The following is a 27,815-nucleotide window of genomic DNA, read 5'->3' as shown; positions in this document are numbered from 1 at the left end:
CAGTATAACCTGCATGCCTTGTTTTATTTTTGAGAGAGGGTCTCATAGTCCAGGTGTCTGGCCTCAAATTTGTTTTGTAGCTGAAGCTGGCCTTGAACTTCTGATCCTCCTGCCTAGACCTCCTTAGAACTTAGGTTACTGGTGTATACTAGCACTCTCGGTTTTATCTGGTACCGGGAGCCGAAGCCAGGCGATTGTACAGTACTGTCCTCCCAGCCAAGCACCCGCCACCTTCACGCATTCGGCTGCATCTCTTCAGAAACAATTATTACGTTTGGGCTTGTCGGCTTTTGAAGATCACTCTTAGGAGGAGAGGGCCGGGATGCTCTGTGGAGAGGCCCAATAAACTCATTGTTTCCCAGGGGGGGTAGGGTGGAGGGGTGGGGGGTGACTTTGGTGGGAAGGAACTCTGGTTTATCATTGGGATTTTTATAAGGAACAGGGTAGACATTACCTGGTTGTCCCCTGGTTACTCCTTCCCTGAGAAAATTCTCCAAACGGCAGGGTCCTGTGCATGCTAGACAAGCACACCGACGACTGAGCCATGTCCTCGGCTCCAGCCACTCCGGCTTGTAACAGTTTAGGTTAGTTTGCAGTTTTTAGTGTTACAGAAAAGGACTACAAGCTGCACCCTTTGGCTCAACACTGTTGATGAGACTTGTCTGCATTATAGGCAACAACATGTCTTTGTTCTGGTCCTGCACCATCTCCCCTCTGTGACCACTGGACTTATGGATTTCTCCCAGTGGTGGTAATCTGGCTTGCTTTCAAGGTTTTTTGTTTGTTTTGTTTTTGTTTTTTGCTCTTTTTTCTTTAAAATTTTCAAGGTCCAATAAAAAAAAATCTTGCAAGTCAAGTGTTGTAACTCAAGTGTGTAATCTCAGCAGTCTGGGAGACTGATGCAGGAGGATTGCCTCAAGTTTAGGACTAGCCTACGCTATATATTCAAACACTTGCTCAAAAAAAAAAAAAAATCCTTGTGGCCGGGCGGTGGTGGCGCACGCCTTTAATCCCAGCACTCAGGAGGCAGAGCCAGGCGGATCTCTGTGAGTTCCAGGCCAACCTGGTCTACAGAGTGAGATCTAGGACAGGCACCAAAACAACACGGAGAAATCCTGTCTTGAAAACAAACAAACAAAAAAACAAAAATCCTTGTATGTACAGAGCTAAAACATATTTATTATCTATTTTTTAGGTTTACTTACTCATTATGTACACAATGTTCTGCCTGCATGCTGGAAGAGGGCATCAGATCTCATTATAGATGGTTGTGAGCCACCATGTGGTTGCTGGGAATTGAACTCAGGACCTGTGGAAGAGCAGTCAGTGCTCTTAACAGCTAAGTCATCTCTCCAGACCTATTATTTCTCTATTGATGGTTTCATTAAGTTCCACTCCTCAGCACAATTACTGAGTCACATATTTTTTTTTTATATTATGTGGGTGGGTGTTTTGCCTACATGTGTACCATGTGTGTGCAGTGCCCAAGGAGGCCAGAGAGGAGGTTGGATCCCCTGGGACTGGAGTTACAGGAGGTTGTGATCTGCCAGGTGGGTGCCGGGAGTCAAACCTACGTCCTCTGTAAGAGCAGCCGGTGCTCTTAACCACTGAGCCACCTCTCCAGTCCTCTGTATGGATAATTTACATTGTGATTTTTATCAAATTGCAATCCCCCAGGTCTCAAGAGGAGCCGATGGTTAATATCTTTGCCAGTTTTATAGGAAGATTCCATTTTATTATGCCTTTGATGGGAAGTTTGGAAGCAAGTGCAGATAAGCATGTTGCCTCTGGTTTTGTGGGGAAGGCGGTGCATCGGTGCCCCGGGGACCACCTTTCTGTGCCGTTTGCTCTCTCTTACCTTTGCACTCCTCACAGCGCCGCCGACACTTGTCTGGACACGTGTCTCCGGTGTTTCCCCTCGGTCAGTTACTTGTCTTTTCGTTTGTTTACGGAGCAACTGCGGGTTTAAATATAGTCTGTTTTTCCTGCCTGTTGTTTGTGATTTGGACAGTGCTGGAGGCCGTGTGTGGGGCAAGCCCCAGGTTCAGGCTGGTGGGGGTGGGGTGCAGCACCGACTGGACCCCCAAGACTGGCCCTCCGAGGCACAAGCAAAGGAAAGGAAGACAGCCCAGGCAGCCCCAAGCCACTGGTTGGCAGTGTGCCTGGGACGCTTCCTCCAGGTCTTTCCGGGTCCTCCTGGGGAGTTCAGGGTGGCTGCCAGTGAGGACGGTCTCTCCTCCAGGCCTGGGCCCAGACAGAAGTGGGGGAGCCCGCCAGTGTGCACAGGACAGAAGAGGAAGAAGTGAGAGTGTCCGTTTAAGCAGGCAGTTCGAGTTCCAGGCCTTTAATTACCTTCTTGGGGGCCAGTAAGATGCTCAGTGGGTAGAGACCCTTACTGCCACGCCTCCTGATGACTGAGTCATTTAGTCCTGGGGACTCACACGGTGGAAGTTGTCCTCTGACTTATACTAAAGCATGTATGAACTCTCTCTGTCTGTCTCTCTTCTCTCTCTCTCTTTCTCTCTCTCTCTCTCTCTCTCTCTCTCTCTCTCTCTCTCTCACACACACACACACACACACACACACACACACACACACACACACACACACAGAATTAAAAATGCAATTATCTACTTGGGCTGCCATAGCAACTGCTGTACAGATTAGCAGAATTCAACACTAGAAATTGATTTCTCACAGTTCTGGAGCCTGGGAAGCTCCAGATCAAGGAAGGAGCTAGCAAGGTAGGCCAGCAGGAATGTCACATCTTGCTATGTGCACACACAGATCTTCCTTGCTGTGTGCATGGAGGGAGGAAGGCAATCTTCTTTTGTGGTCCGTCCCCCCCCCCCCCACCATCCCATGACTGTTTTTGTTATTTAATTTTTTTAAAGGCAAGGTCATACACATCCCAGGCTGGCCTTGAACTTTATATGTAAGCGAGGTCTCATCTCCACATATCTCACATCCAGTTATGGCTGTGAATTTGGGGGCAACCCAAGCTTCCAGCCCCCAGCAATGCCTCAGGCTGTTTTCTGGGAGTCTAATGTTGGACTTATTACCCAATGTGCAAGCATGTTGACGAAGTTCCCTTATCTGTTTAATGGGGGTGGAACTGGAATGGACCTCATGAACTAATAAATCAGTACCTATGAAATGCTCAGGACAGGCTGTAATCAGCTTCCGAGAAAGTCTTCAGCAGCTCTCACCATCTCACTGAGCATCAGGGTTGGACTGTGAGCCCAGGAGAATTCAGTCACAGTGAGAGGACATCAGGCTCGAGAACTGGCTCAGCACTTGCCACCAAGTCTGACCTGAGTTCAATTCCTGGGACCCACGTGGTGGAGGAAAGAACTGACTCCCCCACATGGTCCTCTGACTTCTGCACACACATTCATAAATAAAAATCAATTTAAAAACTGATAATGGGGCTGCAGAAATGGCTCAGAGGTTAAGGGCACTGACTGCTCTTCCAGAGGTCCCGAGTTCAATTCCCAGCAACCACATGGTGGCTCACAACCATCTGTAATGAGATCTGGCGCCCCCTTCTGGCCTGCAGGGATACACACAGACAGAGCACTGTATACATAATAAATAAATACATCTTTTAAAAACAACAACTGATAATGTATGACTTCCAGGTCAGCTCACTAAGGACTGCCATTGTCCCGCTTTTCTGAGCTAGGTGCCATGGTTTAGGTGTGTGTGTGTGTGTGTGTGTGTGTGTGTGTGTGTGTGTGTGTGGACAGGTACATGAGCTGAGGGCCGCAACTCATAAACACTGAGTGAGTCGTCTCAAAGGTGGCTCCTGTCGCTCCAGTTAAGTCCTCAGATAAACTGGCCGGCAACCCAGCCAGTGTCCTCACCACAGACTCTTAGTGGCCCTGACGTAGCTTCTCTTGATGATGTGATCCACAAAACTGTGATACTCAACGTTTATTACAGTTTTTAGCTAAATTCGGGAATAATTTGTTAGGTGGAAAATCTGCGTTGTGGGGTGACAAGCTGAGGTGGGAGACCACAAGCAGCATCAGCCTGGACTGTGTGGAGACCTCACCTCAAAAGAAGTGAAGCCCGGAGGTGTGGCGGCTCACATCTGTCATCACAGAGCTCCAGAGGCTGTGGCAGGAGAATTGTCATGAACCGGAGATCAGCCCGAGTTGTACAGTAAGTTCCAGATCAGTCAGGAGTTACACACTGAGACCGCATGTAGCTCAGTCGGCAGAGTGCTTGCCTAGCATGTATGAAACTCTGGACTCTATTCCCAGCCCCACAGTCAGCCAGAGGTGGTAGTACACACCTGTGATCTCCGTACTCAGGAGTTGAGGCAGAAGGATCGAGAGTTCAAGGCTATCCTCAGCTATACGCTAAGTTCAAGTCCAGCCTGGGACGAGTCTGTCTCAACAAACACACGAGCGTATCTCACACCACTGTGACCAGAGCTCCGCTGAGCAGATGGTAGCCAGCCCTGCTGCTCCCTATCCAGGATGATGTGAAGGACTGTCGTGGATCAGACAGGCTCCCACCTTTGTACTGGAGAGGGCTAAAAGAGATCACCCTAAAGTCTGGACTCTTGGCCCACAGAGATCTCTGCTCCACCGACTGTCCTTTCACAGGTTAGCAACCTGACACAGAGATGTTGACTATCCTGCCTGAGACAACAGAACTAACCACTGCTGAAGGCGCCTAAACTTGACCTCAGCTGCAGTGGTCCCGGGTGACCGCTTCCTTGCTCTCAGGGTCTCAGGGTGTGGCTCTGTTAGGTGTCACACTTCACAAAGCACTTTAACTCCCTTTTTCAGGCCCGTCAATTCACAGCCACCTCATATACTTGGCTTCCATGTCCCCTGAGATAGCTCCTTTCTTTCTTTCTTTCTTTCTTTCTTTCTTTCTTTCTTTCTTTTTCTTTCTTTCTTTCTTTCTTTCTTTCTTTCTTTCTTTCTTTCTTTCTTTCTTTCTCTCTCTCTCTCTCTCTCTCTCTCTCTCTCTCTCTCTCTCTCCTTTCCTTCCTTTCTTCATTTTCTTGGTTTTGTGAGACAGGGTTTCTTTATGTAGCCCTGGCTGTACTGGAACTCGCTCTGTAGACCAGGCTAGCCTCGAACTCACAGAGATGCCTCTTGAGTGCTGGGATTAAAGGCATGCCCATCATGCCTAGCCTAATAGTCCCTTACTTTAAAGACCATCCACCCCCCAGAGTCCTTGAGCTGTTCATACGTGTTGTCTAGACCTGGGGACAGTAGAATAAGGCCATGGGGCTCCTGGCCCAGGCTTCATGTACTGAGTTCCGGGGACACTCTGCTCCTTTCTATGGCAGGTGGGTCAGGCCCCGTGGACATCGTCCTGGCCCCTGGGCACTGCATCATGCCCTGGAACCCATGGGCCTGACTCTGCCAACTGCTCTGGCTTTGGCAGATCAAATGACCATCGGTTTGATCCTGTGATCCGGGCTGATTCATCGCTGAGGATGACATAGAAGTCTATGGCTGAGTCCTCAAGCCCTAGAAAACAGCCCCCGTGCCTCCCTGCCCCTGTTCCTGAGGGAAAGTCCAGAGAAGAAGCAGAATGTACCCTCACACCTTGTGGGGGGTGGGGGAAGGGGCAGGTGGGAGCAAGCAGGCATCTGACATTAGCTGCTCCATGGGAACCGTGATAAACCAGGAAAGCATTCCAACAAGCCGGAAACACGGAGGTGTGAAGGGAAAGATGAGGTGGTTTCCGCCCCCATGACACCACCATCCCTACAACTTCATCATCTTGGGCAACTCCCCTGAGAATAGGCCGATGGGGACAAAAAGGGACACTCGGGGATCCTCTCCAGCAGCTGTTCCGTCACTGGTGGTGGGTGTGGCCTGCTGGGTATCACATTGCAAGTCTTGGTCAGAGAGAGTCAGAGCCCAGGTTCCAGCCTGTGGTCAGGGTTCTTTCCTGTGACCCAAGAGGCCTCAAGCTCTCCGGTTTCTGAAAAGTCCCTTTTCAAGTGACAGTCCCAAAGAGCACAGACTTAGGGACTCAACAGGCCTGTTCCAGCTTTACCAGTCCCAGCTGTGGACATGTGGCAGCTCCATATGCCAGCCTGGGCTTCAGCTCCCTCTTCTGTAAAATAGAGACAATAAGCATGGCCTCTTCACGTGAAAATTTCAGCCAGGCCTGTTAGTGCATGTCTGTAACCCCAGCCGTTTGGAGACTAAGGAAGGAGCAATCAAAAGTTGAAGGCAAACTTTTGGTTGCCTCTCGCTTTGGCAATACCCTATCTCAGAATAAAATAAAATAAAATAAAAAGCTGGCAACATGATTATTTAGGGGGGAAAAAAGCAGTAGGTTTCTCACTAGAGCCCCTGATCAGGTTTCAGAACCAGATTGAGTTGGGAAGTACTTGGTTCCCCCCACCACAGCCATGCCGTTAATGCACTCGTCGGCACATGTTGCGTGGAGGGCGGGCAGGCGGGCCAGTATTGTGGCTTGCAGGTATTGCGGCTTGCCGAGGTCACAGCCGAGTAAGTCTGTTGATGGCTTTTCTCCCCCAGCAGCCTGCACAGCCCTGTCCAGGACTCAGAGGGCTAGCCAATGTGGAGGGAGCGTCTAGCTCAACTCCAGCCTGATTTCTCTAGAACCTGTGACTAAGGGGTGAGCTGTCTTCAGCAACAGGGTCTTACCATCAAATTCTGTTGGGCCACCAAGGGCAATGGAGACAGCCTGTGTTGTTTGGATGTGTACAAAAAAATAAAAAAAATTGAACCCAGGCTTAATTCCCAGCCCCCACATGACACAGCCATTTCATTCATAAACTCACTGCAGCTCTGGTTATCTGACGAGACTGGAACAAAATTGGACCTGTCAACATGTCATCAGGGATGGAGGAGGGGCCCAAGAGGTACCACCCTTCCCAGTATTATTATCTCCAACTGATGCTCATAGGAGGGAGACTTGTTGAGAAGAAGGAGGGGTCCCGGTGGGAGAGGGAAAGGGTGAAGGAGGGAATGGAGTTGAAAACGACTAAAATCCATCATACAAATGCATGAAATCAGCAAACAGGTTTTTGTTTTGTGGTTTTTTTTTTTTGGGGGGGGGGTTTGGTTTTTTGTTTTGTTTGTTTGTTTGGTTTTTTTCAAGACGGGGTTTCTTTGTGTAGTTTTTGGTGCCTGTCCTGGATCTTGCAGGCTGGCCTCCAATTCACAGAGATCTACCCGGCTCTGCCTCCTGAGTGCTGGAATTAAAGGCAGGCACCACCACTGCCTGGTCAGGTTTTATATATATATAAATATATATATATAATGCTTGCTTAGCATGCACAAGGTCTTAGGTTCATTCTCCAATTACACACACACACACACACACCTGCAACCAATGAATTGAAGCTGAGCTTGATTACATGGGCTCATTAGACTTTTCTCCCTACTTTCATGTTTGAAATCTTCATTCAATCCTGTGCCTGTAATCTCAGAATTTGGGAATTAGAGGCAGAAGGATTAGATCTTCACCACCAGTCTTTCTCAAATTTCTGACTCTACATGAGACTTAAAAAAAAAAAGTTTGCATCAAGCATGGCGGTGCATGCCTTTAGTCCCAGCACTCGGGAGGCAGAGGCAGGTGGATCTCTGTGAGTTCGAGGCTATCTTGGTCTACAGAGGAATTGTAGGCCAGCAGAGGCTACATTGTGAGGCTCTGCCTCTCCTCAAAAACAGTCCTGGGCCCAACTCACCACTGGTAATTCATACTGATCTCTTCACCCTCAGTCCCATGGCTCTCTTGTTTGTTCTAACGACTGGTAGTGGATTTATAAAATCCTGGTGATGCCACTGTTCCTGTCACTCACTCCTGGTGGAGCTTGGCCAAGTGACTGCCTGTCTCTGAGCCTTGGCAGATCGGCTGGAGATAGAGAAGGTGCTACTCCCTGTCCCACTGAGTCACTTGGAAGACTGAAGGACAAGAAGTATGGAAAGGTCTCGGCACACTGGCCAGCCCGTAAGAAGCACTCAATACCCGCTCTAACTGTGGAGCACAGGTTTGAGAGTCAGGCTGCCTTGGCCATGAGCCAGCCTGGCTCGGCTCTGCCGTTTGTGGCTGTGTGACTTCAGCCACGTCAGTTAACTCTCTGAACCTCATTTCCTGCTGGGAGGAGGAAAACACAGATCTCCTGAAGGACAGATGTGAGGATCGAATGACCAGGCATGTTTTGCTGCCCGGTACGGCCCACGTGGGGATTGCCACATCTCCTCCCTCGGCTTTGAGCGGCACTGGCTTACCAGTGTCCAGGCTGGAGGCCGTCCCACTGTCCGTCTGCTGGGGCTCAGCACCTGGCCTGCCCAGTGCAGCTGGGGAAAGTCAACAGGACCCTGTGACTGGCTCCTCCCAGGTGACAAGCATGTCCAGGACACAGACAGCAGCAAGCATCGACCACACTGCTGATCCCAAACCCTCTGCCACTGTGCATGCTGCCACCTCAGCCCCAGACGCTGGCCAACTCTTCTTTCCCTCCTGCTCCCAATACCCGGAATGGTCCCTGTCTTTCCCTCTCCCAGCCTGCACCTCAAAATCGAAATGCCCTCCGTCAGACGCAGTCCCATCTCTGTTTTCTCTTCACTGGTTGAACTGTCTTAGCTTTAAGTTTCTTTTTAAAATATAAATTCTTGTTACATGTGGGAGTCAGGATAACCTCTGGGAATCAGCTCTCTCCTCCCAGTGCAGACCCTGGGAGCAAACACGGTCTTTGTCCACAAGCCCCGTGTATCCCTTGAGCCCTCCCATTGGCGCTTAAGGATCTTTTCGTTTGTGCTCCGGTTAGCCTGGGATTCACTATGTAGACTAGACTAGCTTCAGACTCACAGAGATTCTCCTGCCTCTGCCTCCCGAGTTCTGGGATTACAGGCATGCGCCACCACAGCCTGGCCCCATTTTGCTTCTGAGACAGGAACTAATATAATCCATGTTAACCTTGGACTTACTATGTAGCTGAGAATGACCTTGAACTTCTTTTTTAAAATTATTTATTTTATTTCTAAAATTTAAGTTTTATGTAGACGGGTATTTTGCCTATATGGATGTCTGTAGCTGGAGTTTTCCTGCCTGGCCCACAGTCAGGGCAAATCTCTCTCACCCGCCAGTCCCAAGCCGCTCAAACCCGATCAAGTAAACACAGAGACTTATATTGGTTACAAACTGTATGGCCGTGGCAGGCTTCTTGCTAACTGTTCTTACAGCTTAAATTAATCCATTTCTATTAATCTATACCTTGCCACGTGGCTTGTGGCTTACCGGTACTTTACATCTTCCTTGTCCTCATGGCGGCTGGCAGTGTCTCTCCCCCCAGCTTCCTGTTCTCTCAATTTTCCTCTCTGTTAGTCCCGCCTATACTTCCTGCCTGGCCACTGCCAATCAGTGATTTATTCATTGACCAATCAGCAACACATTTGACATACAGACCATCCCACAGCAGATGTCTGTGCGCCACACGTGTGCCCAAAGAACCAAAAGAAGGTATAAGCTCCCTTGGGACTGGTGTTACAGATGGTTGGAGCCGCAATGTGGGTGCTGGGAATTGAACCCAGGTCCTCTGAAAGGGCAGCCAGTGCTCTTAATCACTGAGCTGTCAGCCCTCTCACACCTCTTAAGTCCCCGTTGGCACCAGGAACTTTTTATAGCTCCCCTGGGCATTTGTCCCCTCATTGCGGTAAAATGGCCGCCCACTCTCTCGTGGCCCCATTCCAAACAAGAATGAAGCTTTCATCCTGCACTCATGTTTTCAGCAGGAAGAAAGTCCCTAGTGTTGGCGAATGTTATTGCTAATAGTATTGACATCGGTAACGGCTGCATCATTAAACAGAAAGGAATGAGATTACCAGCATAGGTTTAAACCTCTTGTGACTTATCTCCTGTGACAGGAGAGAGAACCACTTTCCTGGGGCACCAGGCTGTGCATACCTGAGTGAACCCGAGGTCCTGTGAACCGGGAAGAACGCCTCTTCTGAGTTCTCATCATTTCCCCCTCAGATGGCCCAAAACTATCGACTTGTTCCAACACACTCCATATAGACACCAGAGGCTCACACTGGACTCTCAGAGCCCTGCTGCCGGCTGTGTGACTTCACACAGGTCACTTTGCCTCTCTGTGCCTGACTCGCCTGTGGCATTGAATGGGGACTTGACGGCTCTTGCACTGTAGACTGTCCAGGTGATGAAATGCAGAAGGCAAGAGGGGACTTAGCTCGGTGCCTGGAACGAGAGGAACCACCAGATCCACAAAACCTGTCTTCACACCACAGCCCAGGCTGACCAGAACTCACAGCAGTCCTCCTGCCTGAATCACCAGGACTGGTCCCTCCTCCTCATCTACCCTCTCCTGAGACTGGCCCCAGATTTTTATTTTTTGAGGGGGGAGGCTCTGATTTATGGAGAATGGAACCTAATCCTCATCCCACGTGCTAGGCAAGTGCTTTATCATTAAGTTCTCCTCTGCCCTCTTTTACCTTTAAAATTATTTATTTTTGTTCTGTGTGGTGTTTTGTCTGTGTGTATCACCTGCATCCAGAGGAAGACTCGGATTCCTTGAAACTGTGAGCTGCCGTGTGGGTGCTGGGATTTGGACCTGTGTCCCCTGGAAGAGTAACCAGTGCTCTTAGCTGCTGAGCTGTCTCTCCAGCCCCTATTTTTAAAGATTAATTTATTTTACTTTTATGTATATGAGTGTTTTGCCTGAATGTATGTATGTGCATCATAGGTATGCAATGCCCACGTGGGCCAGAAGAGGGAGCTAGGACCCCTGGAACTGGAATAACAGTTGTGAGCCACTGTGTGGATGCTGGAAACTGAACTCTGGTCTTCTGTTCCATCTTTTTACTGTTTTTATTTTATTTTTTATATTTATTTGTTTGTTTGTTTATTTATTTTGAGACAGGGTTTCTCTGTGTAGCTTTGGAGGCTGTCCTGGAACTTGCTCTGTGGAGCAGGCCAGCCTTGAACTCACAGATATTGGCCTGCTTCTGCCTCCTGAATGCTGGGATTAAAGGCATACACCATTACTGCTGGGCCTATATTTTTACTTTTAAAAACACATTTTTTTGCTTTTTCTTTTGGGGTGGTGTGGTTTGTGGTAAGGGGTCTTGGTGGTGACTGGGGGGGTGTGATGACAGTATTTGATTTTGAGATAGGGTTTCATATAGCACAGGCTGGTTTTTGTTTTTGTTTTTTTGTGTGTGTGTGGTTTTTTGAGACAGGGTTTCTCTGTGTAGCTTTGCACCTTTTTCCTGGATCTCGCTCTGTAGACCAGGCTGGCCTCGAACTCACAAAGATCCACCTGCCTCTGCCTCCCGAGTGCTGGGTGCTGGGATTAAAGGCGTGCGCCACCACCGCCCGGCCAGGCTGGTTTTTAAGCCCCCATTCTCCTGCCTCTGCCTTCTAGGTACTGGAGTTACAGACATGTACATGGACCCCCCACACCTTACCCCGCCCCCCCCCGCCCCCCCGCCCCCCCCCCCCCCCCATGCCCTGTTTTACCTTTTTTATTTTCCAGAAGGCAACTAGTTTGGACTACCTTTTTTTTTTTGGGGGGGGGGGTGTTCAAGACAGTGTTTCTCTGTGTAGCAGTGCTGCCCTGGCATCTGCTCTGTAGACCAGACTGGCCTCGAATTCACAGAAATCCACCTGCCTCTGCCTCTCAAGTGCTGGGGTTAAAGGTGTGTGCCACCACCTCCCGGCCCTTCTTTTATTCTGAGACCAGGATGGTCTTGAACTTCTGGTTCTTCTGCCTCAGCCTCCTGAGAAGCTGGGAATAGAGGCCTGCAGATCACTAGATCTTCCCTCAGGGCTCTGATCGTTCCTGTCTCCAGAGATCCATATATTCCACAGCCTCAGGTTCTTCCTGGGGCACAAGAACGACCATGTATGCAAAGCCCAGGGGAGCCTCTGGCAGACTTCCAAGTGTCAGGGCACAGGGTTCTGAGGCACAGGAAGAATGCTTGTCTGTCTCCTTTCTGGGCTGTGAGCATCTCAGTGTAGAGAAAACACGTAGACACGTGAACGCAGGTTGTCAGGGAGCACCTTTACCCACTGAACCACCCCACCAGCCCTCAAGAAAGCCCTTTTAGCATGAAGAGCAGTAAGTGGCTGAGGGATATCAGGGTGGCCTCCCCAGCACAGGACTCTCTACAGACAGGATCGAAATGCTTGGCTAGAGTCCGAGGCAGGAAGAAGGGCTCACAGAGGGGGTCACCCTAAGCCCATACTGTGCAGCTGCTCAAGGATCCAGAAGGAGAACTGACTGACTTAGGTTGGCACAGGAGAGTTGACTGTCAATCCCTTGAATGACAGGGACCCTTTCTCCAGGGCCCATTCCCTCACTCCCAGTTGACTGGAGGCAGGGTGGGGTGGGGGGTGGAGTGTGGGGTGGAGACCAGCTTCTGCAGGAAACTCAGGTACCTGCCCCCCCACCCCCGAACCTGAACAGTCTGTTCTTGTTTACGACCCCCATCCCAGGGGAACAGCGATTGCTCATCCCTGCATGTGATCTGAGAGGGCCAAATCTTTGGGGCCTGGAAGAAACTCAAGCCCCGCCAGCAGCCTGGCTTCGGAATGCTCAGCTGGTCCCCTCCATGTGACTGAGGTACAGCTATAAATATCAGAGGGGCCTCAGACCAAGACAGAAGTCGGACGCCAGGAGAAGACAAAAAGGATTCGATTGAGCTTGGGGACAAAGGCAAGCCCTCCAGTCCCACTCGGTGGGACACACGTGGAAGAGACAGCCCTCTCTCAAAGCAACATGGATTATAAATCCAGCCTGATTCCGGATGGGAACGCCATGGAGAACCTGGAGAAACAGCTGATCTGCCCCATCTGCCTGGAGATGTTTACCAAACCTGTGGTCATCCTGCCCTGCCAGCACAACCTCTGCCGGAAGTGTGCCAACGACATCTTCCAGGTCAGCACTAAGCAGGGCCAGGACCTGGAAGCCCCCCCCCCCCCCGCCCCGCCCCCCAGGACGCTGGCTTCTCAGATTCCTCTCCCTCTCAGCCCAGTGTGAAGCTATGCAGAGACCTCTGGGAAGGGCTAGGGGTGGGGGGCGGGGGGGCTAAGGGGGAAGGGGAGCTGCTCTGGTCCTTTTCCATGGATGCACTAAGAGTCCCCACGCTGCCCACAGCTCCCTGCTCTGCCTGGGTGGCTCACTGTTGATTCTCTAGTCAAGGTTCAAATGCCTAAGTGATAAGGGGGAAGGCTGGCAGAGAGGAGAGAGAAACCAGGCCCTGGGGCAGGAGCCAGCTTTAGGGTGGCAGGGGGCCTAGAGATTTGGAAGGAGGGTGCCAAGAGGCACATGGCCACAGCAACATCCTCAGAGGCTGTCTGCTCCTACACAGGGGCAGCGGGACGCCATCTTCCCGAGGTGGAAAGGGAATAGTTGTGACCGCACTCAAGGGTCCTGAGCCACTACAGAAAACGGTCTTTCAAAGTCAGATGTAGCTGCACATGCCAACAATCCCAGCATTCGGGAAGCTGAGGCAGGAGGATTGCTAAGAGTCTGAGGCCAGTCTGTGCTAACTAATGAGTTTGAGAAACAAGTCCCTGTCTCAAAAACAAAACCAAAAAGCCAAAAATGCCTTTTCACCAATTTCCTTAACAATCCTAGGAGCTGGCTCCAATTCTAAGGCCTGTGATATCAGTGGTAAACTGAGGCATAGAGAGAGATAGTTGCTTGCTTAAAGTCACATGACTTGAACTTACGTTGGCTGACACTGAACTTCTTGACTGTTTGAATACTCCAATCAAGACACTCCACCACATGGGTGGGCTGGTTCTAGGTCAAGACCAGGAGCCTGTGTCCTTTGGTTGGGCTGGTGTGTTTGGGGTAGTTAGGGAAAGAGGACCTGGAGACGAGAGAGGGAAGAAACTCCAGCCTCATCTTTGCCTTGGCTGTCTGCAGGCTGCGAATCCCTACTGGACCAACCGAGGTGGCTCAGTGTCCATGTCCGGAGGCCGTTTCCGCTGCCCCTCGTGCCGTCACGAGGTGATCATGGACCGGCACGGGGTGTATGGTCTGCAGAGGAATCTACTGGTGGAAAACATCATTGATATCTACAAGCAGGAGTGCTCCAGGTCAGTGTGCAGCTGAACAGCCCAGCCTCCTTCCCCAGCCACTCCTCCAGGAGATGACAGCCACATTCATCAGTACAGACAGCCCTCACCCTCTACCTCAGACAGAACCTCAGCTCTTGGTATACTGGGGGCATGAAAGAGAGTCCCGAGAACAGAGCATGAGTGTGGGTGTGTGCTTATGAGAGAGAAGGACTGGAGAGATGGCTCAGAGGTTAAGAGCACTGGCTGCTCTTCCAGAGGTCCTGAGTTCAATTCCCAGCAACCACATGGTGGCTCACAACCATCTATAATGAGATCTGGCGCCCTCTCCTGGCAGGCAGGGATACGTGCAGACAGAATACTGTATACATAATAAATAAATAAATCTTTAAGAGGGAGGGAGGGAGGGGAGAGAGGGAGAGAGAGAGAGAGAGAGAGAGAGAGAGAGAGAGAGAGAGAGAGAGAGAGAGAGAATGAATGAGAATCTATGGCTGAGAAAGCACCTGGGGAGAATGCGGCCAAGTGGTCCATATGACGGCAGGGGTCAGGCACCAAGAATGCTCCATCCTTCGCGATTATCCCTACATAGAGAAGGAAACAAGGAAATGAGGCTCCAAGAAGGGAAGTCAACTGTGGTGACTCATGTGTTCCCAGCTCTTGAGAGGCAGGGACAGGAGGATTACTGTGAGTTCCAGGCCAGCATAGCCTACAGAATGAGACCCTGTCTCACTCTTCCTCAATAATAATAGTAATAACAACAACAGTAATAACGGCTTTGGTCAGTTACCCAAGTTTACCAGTTAGGACAGGAATGATCTGGGCAGAATTTGCGGGTGGCAGGGGTGCGCAGTACTGGGCACCGACTGGAAAGAGACACAGCTACTGGTGATCCTGACTGGGGCTTGATGGTAGAACCTGCTGAGAACACAGGAAACCCTGGCCCTGGGCGCTGGAACCCACAGCACCAGCGAAGAACATCCCAACGAGACTCCTGGTCCACTGACCTCCTAGTGAAGATGGAGCACATCTGTAATCCCAGCACTAGGAGGGCTGAGGCAGGAGAACAGAGTTCAAGTCCAGCCCATGCAGCCAGACTCAGTCAAGGGGACAGTCAGATCTGAAATATTAGACATTCATGGAGCACCGACTGTATGTGGGTGCTGTCCTCAGCTCCTCCACGCATTTCCTGTCTAGTCTCACCGAGATATGACAAGGCCATCTCATCCCTGTGTTAGCACGAGAAAATGAAGGTTCGGGTTAGACTCGCGCGTGGTGAGGATGAGAGGGTGTAACTGACTCCGTGGTGAACATTCTTCCCCCTCCCTGCGTGCGTGCGTGCGTGCGTGCGTGCGTGCGTGTGTGTGTGTGTGTGTGTGGTGTCTGTGGAGGCCAAAAGAGGGTACTGGGTCCATATATTAGTCAGGGTTCTCTAAAGGAACAGAATTTACAGAATAAATATATACACAGGATTATTAGAATGGCTTACAGGCTGCGGTCCAGCTGGTCCAAGAATGACCGTCTACCAACAGAAGGTCCAAGAATCCAGTAGTGTTCAGCCCACAAGACTGATGTCTCACTTAGTCTTCAGTATATGCTGGAATCCCAAAGAAGTCGGCTCTGATGCCAGTGAAGGAATGGACTGGGTAGTGAGAACAAACAGGCAGAGAGAGAGAGCAAGCTTCCTTCCTCCATGTCTTTCATATTGGATGCCAGCAGAAGGTGTGGTCCAGATTAGCAGTGGATCTTCACACCCCAAAAAAGAACTGGATTAAAAGTGGGTCTTCCCACTTAAAATTATTTAATTAAGAAAAAATCCCTTATGGGTATACCCAGCCACTTGGACTTTAGATAATTCCAGATGTAGTCAAGTTGATAAGATATCGCCATCACAACCCCCGGGGAACTAAAGCTGGGGTTACAGATGGTTGTGAGCTGTCATGTGGGTGTTGAGAACCAAACCCAGGTCCCCTGCAAGAGCAATCAGCTCTCTTAATTGCCCACCTATCTCTCCAGTCTCCACAGTAAATACTCTAAACTTCTTTGTTATATTACATCTCCTGTAGCTAGAACCAACACTACAAATGACATTGTTGAGTCCCAGGCATGGTGGGTGGCATATGCCTGCGATCCCAGCTCCTTGGGAGTCTGAGGCAGGAGGATCTCCGTTTCAAGGCTCACCTAGGCTACATTGCAAATGCAGTGCCTGCCTGGACCACTCAGCAAGATCCTGATTGAAAGTAAAAATAAAATAATAAAAATAAGGGGCTGGAAATGTGGTAGAACTCTTTCTAACACAAGGCTCTGTCCAGTCTCTTCCCCAGATAAGACATGCATATACGTTTTAAAATTATTTTTATTATTTGTTATTAGTATGTGGTGTGGGTGTGAGTGCGCACACACACCATGGCCCATGTGTGGAGGTCAGAGGATGACTTTGTGGAACCCATTTTCTCCTTCTGCCTTTACATGAATTCAGGGATCAAATTCAGGTTGCTGGCCTCTGCTGCAATACAAGTACCCTTATCTGCTGAGCCATCTTGTCAGCCCACAAATGCCTGTTTCTGATGATAATAACGACAATGATGGTGGTGATGATGATGATAATAATAATAATAATAATGCAATTTATAGTATACCAATGACAGCCTACTGCTGTAGAGTCCTGAACTTGGGTCTGGACTCTTTGAGGCTTTTCCCTAACAGGCAAATGACAATGAGAGTTGCCCTTACCCAGGGTCTGCTCAGAGCTCTGCAGGTCACATTCTGACATGGTTGGCACACCTCTGAGGGACACTGAGGCTTGAAGAACTAAGATCACACAAAACAGCCAGTGTTTGACCCTGACACCTGGCCACCAGGGAGGGGGGAGGTGTTCTCAAGCAGCTGGCCCTCTCCACCTTGCTTCACACCCTGTACTGCTCCTGCCACCCTAGGGGACAGAGGCAAGTGGCACCAGGAAAACCCCCATCGCCACAGCCACAGTATGGGGCTCCTCATCCGCACAGCCACAGTGTGGACTCCCAGATGAAAACAAAATCCAGCCTGGAAAGGGGCCCCAGTAAAGTCTGGGGTGTGACAGCCATGCAGGGCTGCTGCGAGGTGAGAGGTTGACACTGATGGAGGACAGTCACTATCTGAGACTTATGAGATGCTTACGTGTTAGGGGCTGGGGGTCAGAGGTCATGTAGACACAGCTGCTTATCCTAAATGGATGTGAGTTCTGTCTAGCTTGGGGGGTAAGGCTTCGACTCTAAAACCCCAGTCTACGCTGGGGATGACTGATGCTGGAGAGGAGTGCACCAGGTACCCTAGGCAGAGATAGCAATCAAGGGAGAAAGGCGTCCTAGGACAGAGAAACTCTTGGGCTGGCAAGATGGCTCAATGAGTAAAGGTGCTTGCCGCCAAGCCTGACTACCTGAGTTCTAGCCCCAGGACCCACATGGTGGAAGAAGAGAACAAACTCCTTCAAGCTGTCCTCTGACCTCCACACATGTGCCGTCTCACACACACACACCGCCCAATATACACACATAATAAATAAAAGAAGTTTTTAAAACTAAAAAGGAGCCAGGTGGTAGTGGCGCATGCCTTTAATCCCAGCACTCAGGAGGTAAAGGCAGGTGGATCTCCGTGAGTTGAGGCCAGCCTGGTCTACAGAGCGAGATCCAGGACAGGCTCCAAAGATACACAGAGAAACCCTGTCTCAAAAAAAAAAAAAAAAAAAAAAAAAAATTAAAAAGGAGATTTTGGGGCCCCAAAGAGCCTTTCTATAGTGTAGGTCAAGGTTTGCACTAGGCTTCTGGACAGCCCTGCCCCGCACCATGTGTTGTTTGTATGGCTTAGGGTGTACATACTGTCCCCTTCTCTGAACTCTCAGGATGTGTTCACTCATGTATCCTCTCTGCTTGCGTTTCATTTCCAGTCTCCACGCCAGGTACTGTATGTTATAGACATGGGGAAGAAAACCAAGCAGGCTTCCCCGCCTGGTTGAAGGCCACTGTCTGATAGATTAAATATAGACATAAGGACTACCATCGGAATAAGTTGCCCAGGCCCCAGCAACTGAGAGCTATGGGGCTATAATTAGAGCAAGGCGTTCTAGCCTCCCCTGCCTGTGCTGCTGGGCGACCTTGGGCAAGTCCATTCATTTCTGGGGCTCTGTCGCCTCTCCCCTAAGGTTAGCACCTTCTGGCCTGACTCTGGAATTCTGGGGCCCTCCCCAGGCCCCCTGTACCAACTCAGGCCAGCTCCAACACTGCAGTCTGTTTGGGGGTTTGGGAACAGGTTTGATATCATTAGCTTCCTTGATCTTGGGCTCTCAGAAGATAAAATGGAGAATGTCTGGAGCAGCCAGGCACCCTGGGAGCAGACATGTGAATGTGGTGGCCTCCTGTGCTTGGAGATAGGAAGGGACAGGGAGAGGGGACATCCCTGACTTGTGATTCTTCTCCTCCTCAGTCGGCCCCTGCAGAAAGGCAGCCACCCGATGTGCAAGGAGCATGAAGATGAGAAAATCAACATCTACTGCCTCACATGTGAGGTGCCTACCTGCTCCTTGTGCAAGGTGTTCGGGGCCCACCAGGCCTGTGAGGTAGCCCCGCTGCAAAACGTCTTCCAGGGACAGAAGGTATTACCTACAGCCACTGTGTCCAGATGATTCCGAGGGTGGATTTGACCCTTGTGGATGTGCTGAGCCGGCCTTTCAGGAATAGTCCCTCTGGAGGGACTTCCCGGGCCACAGGGACAGCGGCCGGTGCCTCCCTGGGGGAGGTGACTGAGCTCATGGGTTATACTTAGAGTCACTTGAGAACACCTGGGTGTGGCCACAGGGAGAAGGCCAGACCCTAGGGTCAGGCCACCAGGCCCTTCCAGGCCATGGCTTCCTCTCCTGTGTGCTCTGGGGTCCCAGACCTCTCCACCTGAGCCTCTCATGAGCACAAGGCAGATTCGAGACTCTTTCCTGGGCCTTGGCAACCCCAGCTTCCTATCTCTGTAGTGAGCTGTGGCCCTTTCTAAACTCTCTGTTCCCCACATTTCATTTGGCTCTTGGACTCTTTTGTTCTAGAACTTTCCAATTCTATTCCTTTTCTCAGAAACTAGCAGCTGGGTATGACAGCACAGGCCTTTAAGCTTAGCACTCATGAGGCAGAGGCAGGTGGATCTCTGTGAATATGAGGCCAGCCTGGTCTACAGAGTAAGTATGCCAGAGCAGCATAGTAAGACCCTGTCTCAAAAAAGAAAAGGAAAGGAAAGTTTTTCCTTTGTCCTTTGCCAGTACTTTGTTGTATGTTTTGGGATGCTCCGTTCCTCTATGTGAGTCTCACCCATCCATAAAGGATACAGCATCTGTAGTAGTCTCTGCTTTAGGCCTGAACTGCTCCCCAAAAGGAGGGATGGAAACCCTACTTTTGACTCTCTGGGAAAGGGGGTACAGGAACATCACGGTGCTGTGATGCCGAGAAGCAGCAGCCGGCTCTGAGTCTATTTCTGTCTCTCCTCTCCCCCCTCCCATCCAGACTGAACTGAGTAACTGCATCTCCATGCTGGTTGCGGGGAATGACCGAGTGCAGACTATCATCTCTCAGCTGGAGGACTCCTGCCGAGTGACGAAGGTGAGCATGATGACTGGCCCTGTCAGCGGTGAGGCGGAAGCCTCCAGTGCAGCTGTCTCAGGGCACTTGAGTTGTGAGTATGGGTTGGGGTTTGGCGCCTTGGGTGCCCAGTAGAGATGGCAGAGAGGGGCACAGTCATTCCCCTGCTCGCTCGGCAGATGGTTCCTGAGCACAGCAACTGTGTCAGACCCTGCCCAAAGGACTGCACGGACCCACCAGTAACTCCCTGAATGTCTCCAGCATCAATCATTTTGCTGCAGAGCAAGGTTCCTGGACCTTGAAAAGCTCACACTTGACCCTGGAGCCTGTGGAAGCTCAGGTTCTGACTCAGTGGATCAGGAACGAAATAGGATTCTGCACTTCTTCATTTATTATATATATATATATATATATATATATATATATATATATATATATATATTTTTTTTTTTTTTTGGTTTTTTGAGACAGAGTTTCTCTGTGTAGTTTTGGTGCCTGTCCTGGATCTCACTCTGTAGACTAGGCTGGCCTCAAACTCACAGAGATCCGCCTGCCTCTGCCTCCCGAGTGCTGGGATTAAAGGCATGCGCCACCACCGCCCGGCCTCTCCAGCCCTCTTTCTGTCTGTCTTTCTTATTTTCTTTCATTTGATTTTTTGAGATAAGGTCTTCTGTGGAACAGGATGAACCTGCATTTACTATGTAGTCTGGATTGGCCTTGAACTCCTGATTCTCCTACCTCTATCTGCCGAGTGCTGGGATTACAGGCATGTACCTGGCTGAAATTTTGCATTTCTTTTTTCGAGACAGGGTTTCTCTGTGTAGCTTTGCGCCTCTCCTGGAACTCACTTGGTAGCCCAGGCTGGCCTCGAACTCACAGAGATCCGCCTGGCTCTGCCTCCCGAGTGCTGGGATTAAAGGCGTGCGCCACCACCGCCCGGCTGAAATTTTGCATTTCTAATGAGCTTTGGAAGGCTATTGGTTCCGCAGGCTGTAGAGGCAGAGGTAGTTCTGGCAGCCAGACGTGATGCCAACTCTGTAATATCAGCATTTGGGAGATGAATGCAAACAGAGAAATTCAAGATCCTCCTCCTACACATAATAAGTTTGAAGCTAGCCTGGGCTACATCAGACTGTCTCAAAAACAAACAAACAGAAGAAGAAGAGAAAGAAAAGAGAAAAAGAAAGAATGAAGCTTTCCCATTCGTGGAGGAGTATTCAAAATTCTGCTCTTCCTAGCCGCAGCGGCACACACCTCTAACCCCAGCACTCGGGAAGCAAAAGCAGGCGGATCTCTGTGAGTTTGAGGCCAGCCTGGTCTACAGAGTGAATTCCAGACAAGCCAGGGCTGCACAGTGAGACCCTTTCTCCAGCAAGAAAAATGATCTGGTCTCTTCTTGAGGCAGGGTTAGAGCTGGGGGGTGGGGGTGGGGAGCACCCTAACTGCAAGTGGACTCAACTGTAGGAAGGAGAGGAACATCGTGGTCCCCCGAGTGCTAGGTGTCCCATTCTGAAAGCTTCCACTGCCAAGTCCACTTTACTTTTCTGAGACAGAGTCTCGCTGAGTTACGCCATGTCAACCTTCCGCACAGGCGCGTACTTCCCATTAGCTTTGCCTCCTGCGGGATGAGGACTTGGCAGGCTCTCTTCCCTCTGCAGATGGCTGGTCCCTGGGCCCTTCTGTCTCAGAAAGTGGGTCGGGACCCCATGAGATGAGACCGTAGGGTTTCTGTCCTCAGGAAAACAGCCACCAGGTGAAGGAGGAGCTGAGCCAGAAGTTTGACGCCCTCTACGCCATCTTGGATGAGAAGAAGAGTGAGTTGCTGCAGCGGATCACACAGGAGCAGGAGGAGAAGCTGGGCTTCATCGAGGCCCTGATCCTCCAGTACCGAGAGCAGCTGGAAAAGTCCACCAAGCTTGTGGAAACAGCCATTCAGTCCCTGGACGAGCCTGGAGGGGCCACCTTCCTCTTGGTGAGTGGCACCTGGAGGGGTTGGGTGGATTTGAACTATACTCTTCCTTAACCCTTGACCAGGCCATTTAAATCTTGGTAAGACACTAGGCATGGAAGTTCATGCCTGGAATCCTAGTACTTGAGAGGCGGAGGCAGGAGGATTACAGGTTGAGGGGAAACCAAGACAATTTGGTTGAAATCTCAAAATAAGACATGCCAGGCTAGGCTCGGTGGCACACGACTTTGATCCCTGCACTTAGAAGATACAAGCAGAGGCAGAAGGATCGCTGTGAGTTTGAGGCTAGCCTGGTATATATAGGGAGCTCCAGGCCAGCCAAGACTGCACAGTGAGACTCTGTCTCAAAACAAACAAATAAGCAAACACAAAAACACATTAAAAAGTAGATGGCTCTGTGGTTAAGAACACTTTTTTTGTGTCGCACACCTTTAGTCCCAGCAATGGGGAAGCAGAGGCAGGTAGATCTCTGTGAGTTTGAGGCCAGCATGGTCTACAGAGCAAATTCCAGGATAGCCAGAGCTATATAATAGAGAGACCCTGTCTGAAAAAAACAAACAAACAAACAAAAAACCCACTTTTTGTTCTCACAACGGATCTGGATTCAGTTCCCAGCAGATACATGGTGGCTTACAACCATCCATAACTCCATTTCCAGGGGACCCAATGCCCACTTCTGACATCCAAGGGCACCAGGCACACATGTGGTGCACATACATATATGCAGGCACTCATACATACACATCAAACAAAAATAAATAAATCTTTTCAACAGCAGCAAAACCCAGAAGGTCTGGAGATGATGGCTCAGGGGTCAGAGAACTTGCTGATCTTTTAGAGGGCCTGAGTTAGGTTCCCAGCACTCATGTCGGGCAGCTCACAACCACCTCTAATTCCAGTTCCAGGGGAGTCTGATACCCTCTTATGGCCTCCAGGGGCTGCTGCACATGTGTGGTGCACATAAACTCACAGTCACACATACATACAAATAAAAATCTAAAAACACACAAAAAAACTACAGTACTCAAAACACATACATGCCTTTGGCTCTTCTCATGGGCCAGCTCTGTCCAGACCACAGGTCTGAAAAGTAGGTTTGGCTGACTCTCAACCAGGAGACTTCAGACATTGTGAGTGGCTGGGTCTGAGAACCCTGGCTTCCTGCCAGGACAGGGGAAGCATACTGGGGTGCATGCTGGCCAAGACCTGGGCTAACCAGAGGCAGAGAGGAAATGTCCCAAGTTCTGTCTAACTCAGGGCAGGAATCAAGTTACAACTGCACCATGGAATGGAGTCTACGCTCCATGCTGCACCATGGAGTCTACGCTCCAAGCTGCACCATGGAGTCTACGCTCAGGAGGTCATTATGTTATGTCCCCTGGGGACTTGCAATGCTAACCTTCCTATTCTTTCTCCCTACAGAGTGCCAAGCAACTCATCAAGAGGTTAGTGTCTCTGGGACTGTCACTCAAGTCCCTAGGTCCCCCCAGGGCTTTTGACACTTAGTGGGACCCTGTGCATTAGGGTTGGGGCTCACCCCTAGCTCATGCCCCCTACTTTCTTGGGTCATCCACTCTGCTTGACCCTGGAGAAGAAATGTTCTCTACCCCTGCATCCCCTCTCACTTCAGGGATGGATTGTGGGGCTGGGTCAGGACCCACTTAGAGCTGAGGCTAAGTTGTCCCTTCCCACATGAAGCCCTGAGACCTTACCCTGCCTTTCTGCCCACAGCATTGTGGAGGCTTCCAAGGGCTGCCAGCTTGGGAAGACAGAGCAGGGCTTTGAAAGCATGGACTACTTTACTCTGGATTTAGAACACATAGCAGAAGCCCTGAGGGCCATCGACTTTGGGACAGGTAAAGGACACGGTAACACTACTGGCTTGTATGCATGTTCGACCCTTGAAAGGCAGCATTCCCCTTGGAGCCCGTGGTAGGCAGATCCTCTAAAAACGTCGAATTTACACAGTCAACTCTGACAGGGTCTCTCTATGGAGCCCTGGCTGTCCTAGAATTCTCTAAGTAGACCAGGCTGGCCTGGAACTCAGATCTGCCTGTCTCTGCCTCCGAGCACTGGGGTTAAAGGTTACCCCACTGCACCCAGCCCTGGGCTCATTTATTTGTTGGACTTTTGATGCTCTGAGCACTGAGACCCTGACCTAAAGATGTGAATTCCATCAACTCCAGGATGGAGTTATGCCAACACCTCCGTTTTGTAGTTTAGGAAACTAAGTATAGACAGGGTAACCCCTTGTTCGAGGCCACGCAGCTAATAAGTAGCTGGTGCAAACCCCACCCGGGCCATTTGGCTCACAAGACTCTCTGAGGACACAGGAGACAATGTGAAGACATCGTGGCGCTGGCCCAGAGTGATTCTCTGGGGAAACTATTATGAGCAGTAACTACAGCGAGCCCTCTGGATTCCAGTTTACGCATGCACCCTGGGTGTTCGGCTGCAGTTTTTATTTGCCTTTTTTTCTTTTTTTTTTTTGAGACAGGGTGTCACTATGTAGCTCAGGCTGTCCTTGTGGCTAACCTCCTACCTCAGTTTCCTGAGTGCTGGGATTACAAACTTAAACCGTGGTGCTCTGGTTTGTAAACATCCATTGACAAATGCTGACTCTGTAATTCCCTGGGGCCTGGAAGGGAGTGGCGAGACCCTGTTAGGAAAGTTTGAAGGTCACATCCCAGGATGAGAAAGTGAGGAGCCAGGTTGCGCTTTGGGGGACACTGTCTTGAGCAGAACCTCCCAGGCTACCCCATGACTGCCTCTCTGTGAACTGAGGAATGAGGTAAACAGAATGAGATGCTGAGCAAGCTGGTTTGAAAGGCTGAGCAGATTCTTTAAGCCAAGGACTCTGATCTGGAAGGACAGGGAATGTTTGCCCAGCTTCCTCCTGGTGATGTGTCTGTTCCGCTGAGAGGCACAGAACCCCAAGTGTGCCTCCTGCGTCCCTGAGGCCAGACACATCAGTGATGAAGGATGTGGTATCTTGGGCCAAAAGGACTGATCTGGAGGTGGGGAACAGACACATGAAGGCTGGACTCTGAGCTGGGGTCCTCAAACCCAGTACCTCCTACATCCTTGCTGCTTCTAGGTGCCCAGTTGGGCCCAGAAATGGGGACAGATGTCCCCTCTAGGCCAATCTTCTAATAGTTGCTGTGAAAAGCCAATCCCATCTTAAAACAATTGGTCTTATGTCAGATGAGGACGAGGAGGAGTTTATTGACGATGAGGAAGATCAGGAAGAGGCCGTGTCCACAGAGGGGAAAGAAGGTAAGAACTCCCTTTCTCTGCCTTTGTGCCTTCAGCCTTAGGAGTGCTGCACTACACATTCCCAGGGTGTGCGTGTGTTTATTATTATTACTTTGGTCCCCCCTCTTTTGTACATCTGAGGTATGCATGCATATATGCATGTTTGCACATGTGTGTGTTTAGGGGGTGTCCAGGCAGAGGTCCAAGGCTGATGTCAAGGGTCTTCTTGATCACTCCCCACCAGATTCACTGAGGCAGGGGTCATGGATTTGCTAGTCTAGCTAGCCAAATTGCTCAGGGGTCCCCTTTCCCATCTTCTGAGCTCTGGAATCACAGGCTACCATGGTCATCGGCATTTCTTTGGGTAGGTGCTGGGACCTGAACTCTGGCCCTCATGTTCATGTAGGGACCACCCACCAAGCCAGTTCCCAGCTGCTGTTGCTTCCTCCTCCTGTGTGTGTGTGTGTGTGTGTGTGTGTGTGTGTGTGTGTGTGTGTGTGTGTGTGTGTGTGTGTATGTGTTAATGGCTGGCCTCTTTGAGCTGGGATTAAAGGCATGCTCCCCTACACCTAGTTAGTGTTCAAGCCCAGTTACTAGAGCCAAATTCCAATCCAGCTAAAGTGGCTAGCTCCGGGGCAGTGGTTCTCAGCCTGTGGGTCATGATCCCTGGGGGGGGCGGTGTCAAAGGACACTTTCACAGGGTTGGCCTAAAACCATCAGAAAACACAGATTATTTACATTACAATTCATAACAGTAGCAAACATAACAGTTATGAAGTAGCAACAAAAATAATTTAATGACTGGAGGTCACCACAACATGAGGAGGTGTATTAAAGGGTCACAGCATTAGGAAGGTTCAGAATCACTCCTCTAAGCCATGACTTCTGACAGCTAAATTCCAGTTTGGTTTTAGAGAGCCCAGATGGGAGGTGGTATGTTGTGACTTGTCACCACAGCTCTGGAGGTCCTGGGTCCTCTTGAGTCTGTATCTCACCATGAGCCTGTGTCTGATTTTTCTCTTCCAGGACACCAGTGAGGAGCTGGATGAGTAGACACCCTCTGAAAGCAAAGACTGGGGGGGGCGGGTGACAGGCCCGTCTGGGGAAGGGGTTGGGGCTCCTTGGGGGGGCGGGCACAATGAGGAAGTATGTCTTCTCTGCTCAGAGAGCAGGGGCTAGAGTAGGACCCCCCACCGCTGTGTCCAGCAGCTGCTGAAACACGATTGGAAAGGTATTCAAAACGTCACAGGACACTTTTCTACGTTGGTGCAAAATGAAATATTTTGTATGTTTTTAAAATGTGATTTTTGTATATACTTGTATATGTACGCCAATTTGGTGCTTTTTGTATGAGAACTTTTGTATGATCACAAAGAGGGAAGGAAGTCAAGATAATAGAGCTGCCCACTTTCCTTTCCTAGGTGGGAGGGCTGGGTCTCACTCAAAGGCCTAGAAAGGGCAATGTACTGTACTTCAGTGCCCATCCCCAAACAAGGGGAGAGGACTGAGTTTGTGTTATATGTTGTTTTAATAAATGCACAATGGGCTGGGCATGGGGGCGAATGCCCTTTCATCCCAGTACTCTAGAGGTAGAGCTATGAGTTCAAGGCCAGCCTGGTCTACATGGAGAGTTCCAGAGCAGCCAGGACTACATAGAGAGACTCTATCTCAAAAATAATAATGAAAAAGAATAAAAAATAAATGCACAGCGCTTTTTTCATGTAAGTAAAAAAGAGATGTGATTTCATTCAGTTTGAGTGTGTGTGTGTGTGTGTGTGTGTGTGTGTGTGTGTGTGTGTGTGTGTGTGGCTAGCAGTGGAACCAAGGACCATGAAAATACTAGATGGAAACTCTACCCTGATCTACAGGAGGCCCCAGCCCCCCTTTAGCCTGTTTTTGTTTGTTTTGTTTCGTTTCTAGGAGACAAGAATTCAGCGTCAGCCAGCCTTTAATCTCTTTAGTACACCTTGTCTAATCTCAGAGAGCAGTGTAGAGTCAGCTCAACTACAGGCAAGCGCAACACAGGCTGACACAAATACGGAACACAGGATGACACAAATACGGGAAGCAGTCTACCCAAAGAAAGCTGACATGGTGGCGCACGCCATTAATCCCAGCACTCCGGAGGCAGAGGCAGGCAGATCTCTGAGTTCAAGGATAACCAGGCCTATGTAGACAGACCCCGTGTCAAAATAAAATTAAAGTCAAAAAGCTGAGAGTTGGCGAAGGTGAAGCTTGGTGGCACACACCTATAATCCCATTTGGGAGGTAGAGGCAGGAAGATTTGATGTTCAAGGTCATCCTCAGCTATGCAGCAAGTCTGAGGCTAGCCTGAGACCCCGTCTCATATAACACTGATGAAGCTGGATGATGGGGTGCACGTCTGTAATCTCAGTATTCGGGAGGCTCAGCAGGAAGACTGCCAGAGTTCGAGACCACACTCGGCTACAAGTCAAGGGTCAGGCCTGACAGGGATACATGGATACATGGCAAGATTTGATGTTGACAGAAATAAGCCCAGAGACTACAGTTCGATTGATGGAATGTCTGTCTTTCATGAACTCTTGGGTTCAATCCCCAGCACAAACCAGTGTGGTGACACAAGCCTATAATGCCAGCACTTCTGGTGTCGAGGCAGGGGAATCAAGGCCAGTCTGAACTACAGAACTGTTTGTTGTTGTTTTTTTCTTTCCCTCTTTTCTTCTTATTTATCTGTCTTAGGATTTCTATTGCTTTGAAGAGACACAATTTTTTGTTTGTTTTTTTTCGAGACAGAGTTTCTCTGTGTATCTCTGGCTGTCCTGGAATTCTCTTTGTAGACCAGGCTGGCCTCGAACTCACAGAGATCCACCTGCCTTTGCCTCCTGAATGCTGGGATTAAAGGCGTGCGCCAGCACTATCCAGCAAGACACCACAACTCTTATAAAGGAAAACATTTAATT

At 50.0% G+C, this 27,815-nt stretch overlaps 1 protein-coding gene across 2 annotated transcripts; it reads left to right on the top strand.

Annotated features, from left to right (window-relative positions):
* Positions 1–12,608: 12,608 nt before the first annotated feature.
* On the top strand, positions 12,609–25,970 carry Trim63 (tripartite motif containing 63). 2 transcript variants are annotated; one of them, XM_052716702.1, is made up of 9 exons: positions 12,609–12,910; positions 13,907–14,079; positions 18,517–18,685; positions 19,575–19,670; positions 21,388–21,621; positions 23,041–23,063; positions 23,350–23,474; positions 24,823–24,894; positions 25,900–25,970. In XM_052716702.1, the coding sequence occupies exons 1-9, from the start codon at positions 12,752–12,754 to the stop codon at positions 25,908–25,910; spliced, it is 1,062 nt and encodes a 353-aa protein (XP_052572662.1). In that variant the 5' UTR covers positions 12,609–12,751; the 3' UTR covers positions 25,911–25,970. The 2 variants fall into 2 exon arrangements, with proteins under 2 accessions (XP_052572662.1, XP_052572661.1); XM_052716701.1 differs by lacking the exon at positions 25,900–25,970 and having other exon boundaries at positions 24,823–25,887.
* Positions 25,971–27,815: the final 1,845 nt, after the last annotated feature.

This window comes from Peromyscus californicus, unplaced genomic scaffold (assembly GCF_007827085.1).
Source record: "Peromyscus californicus insignis strain IS unplaced genomic scaffold, ASM782708v3 Scaffold_5__1_contigs__length_169319896, whole genome shotgun sequence".
Taxonomy (NCBI): domain Eukaryota; kingdom Metazoa; phylum Chordata; class Mammalia; order Rodentia; family Cricetidae; genus Peromyscus; species Peromyscus californicus.
This window is presented reverse-complemented; position numbering and strand designations above follow the sequence as displayed.

Bases quoted from the DNA above. Each gene is read 5' to 3' on its own strand.
- Trim63 (XM_052716701.1), top strand. From the start codon at position 12,752: ATGGATTATAAATCCAGCCTGATTCCGGATGGGAACGCCATGGAGAAC. The intron at 12,911-13,906 runs GTCAGCACTAAG...GGCTGTCTGCAG, and splicing joins GTGCCAACGACATCTTCCAG to GCTGCGAATCCCTACTGGAC. The intron at 14,080-18,516 runs GTCAGTGTGCAG...TCTCCTCCTCAG, and splicing joins TACAAGCAGGAGTGCTCCAG to TCGGCCCCTGCAGAAAGGCA.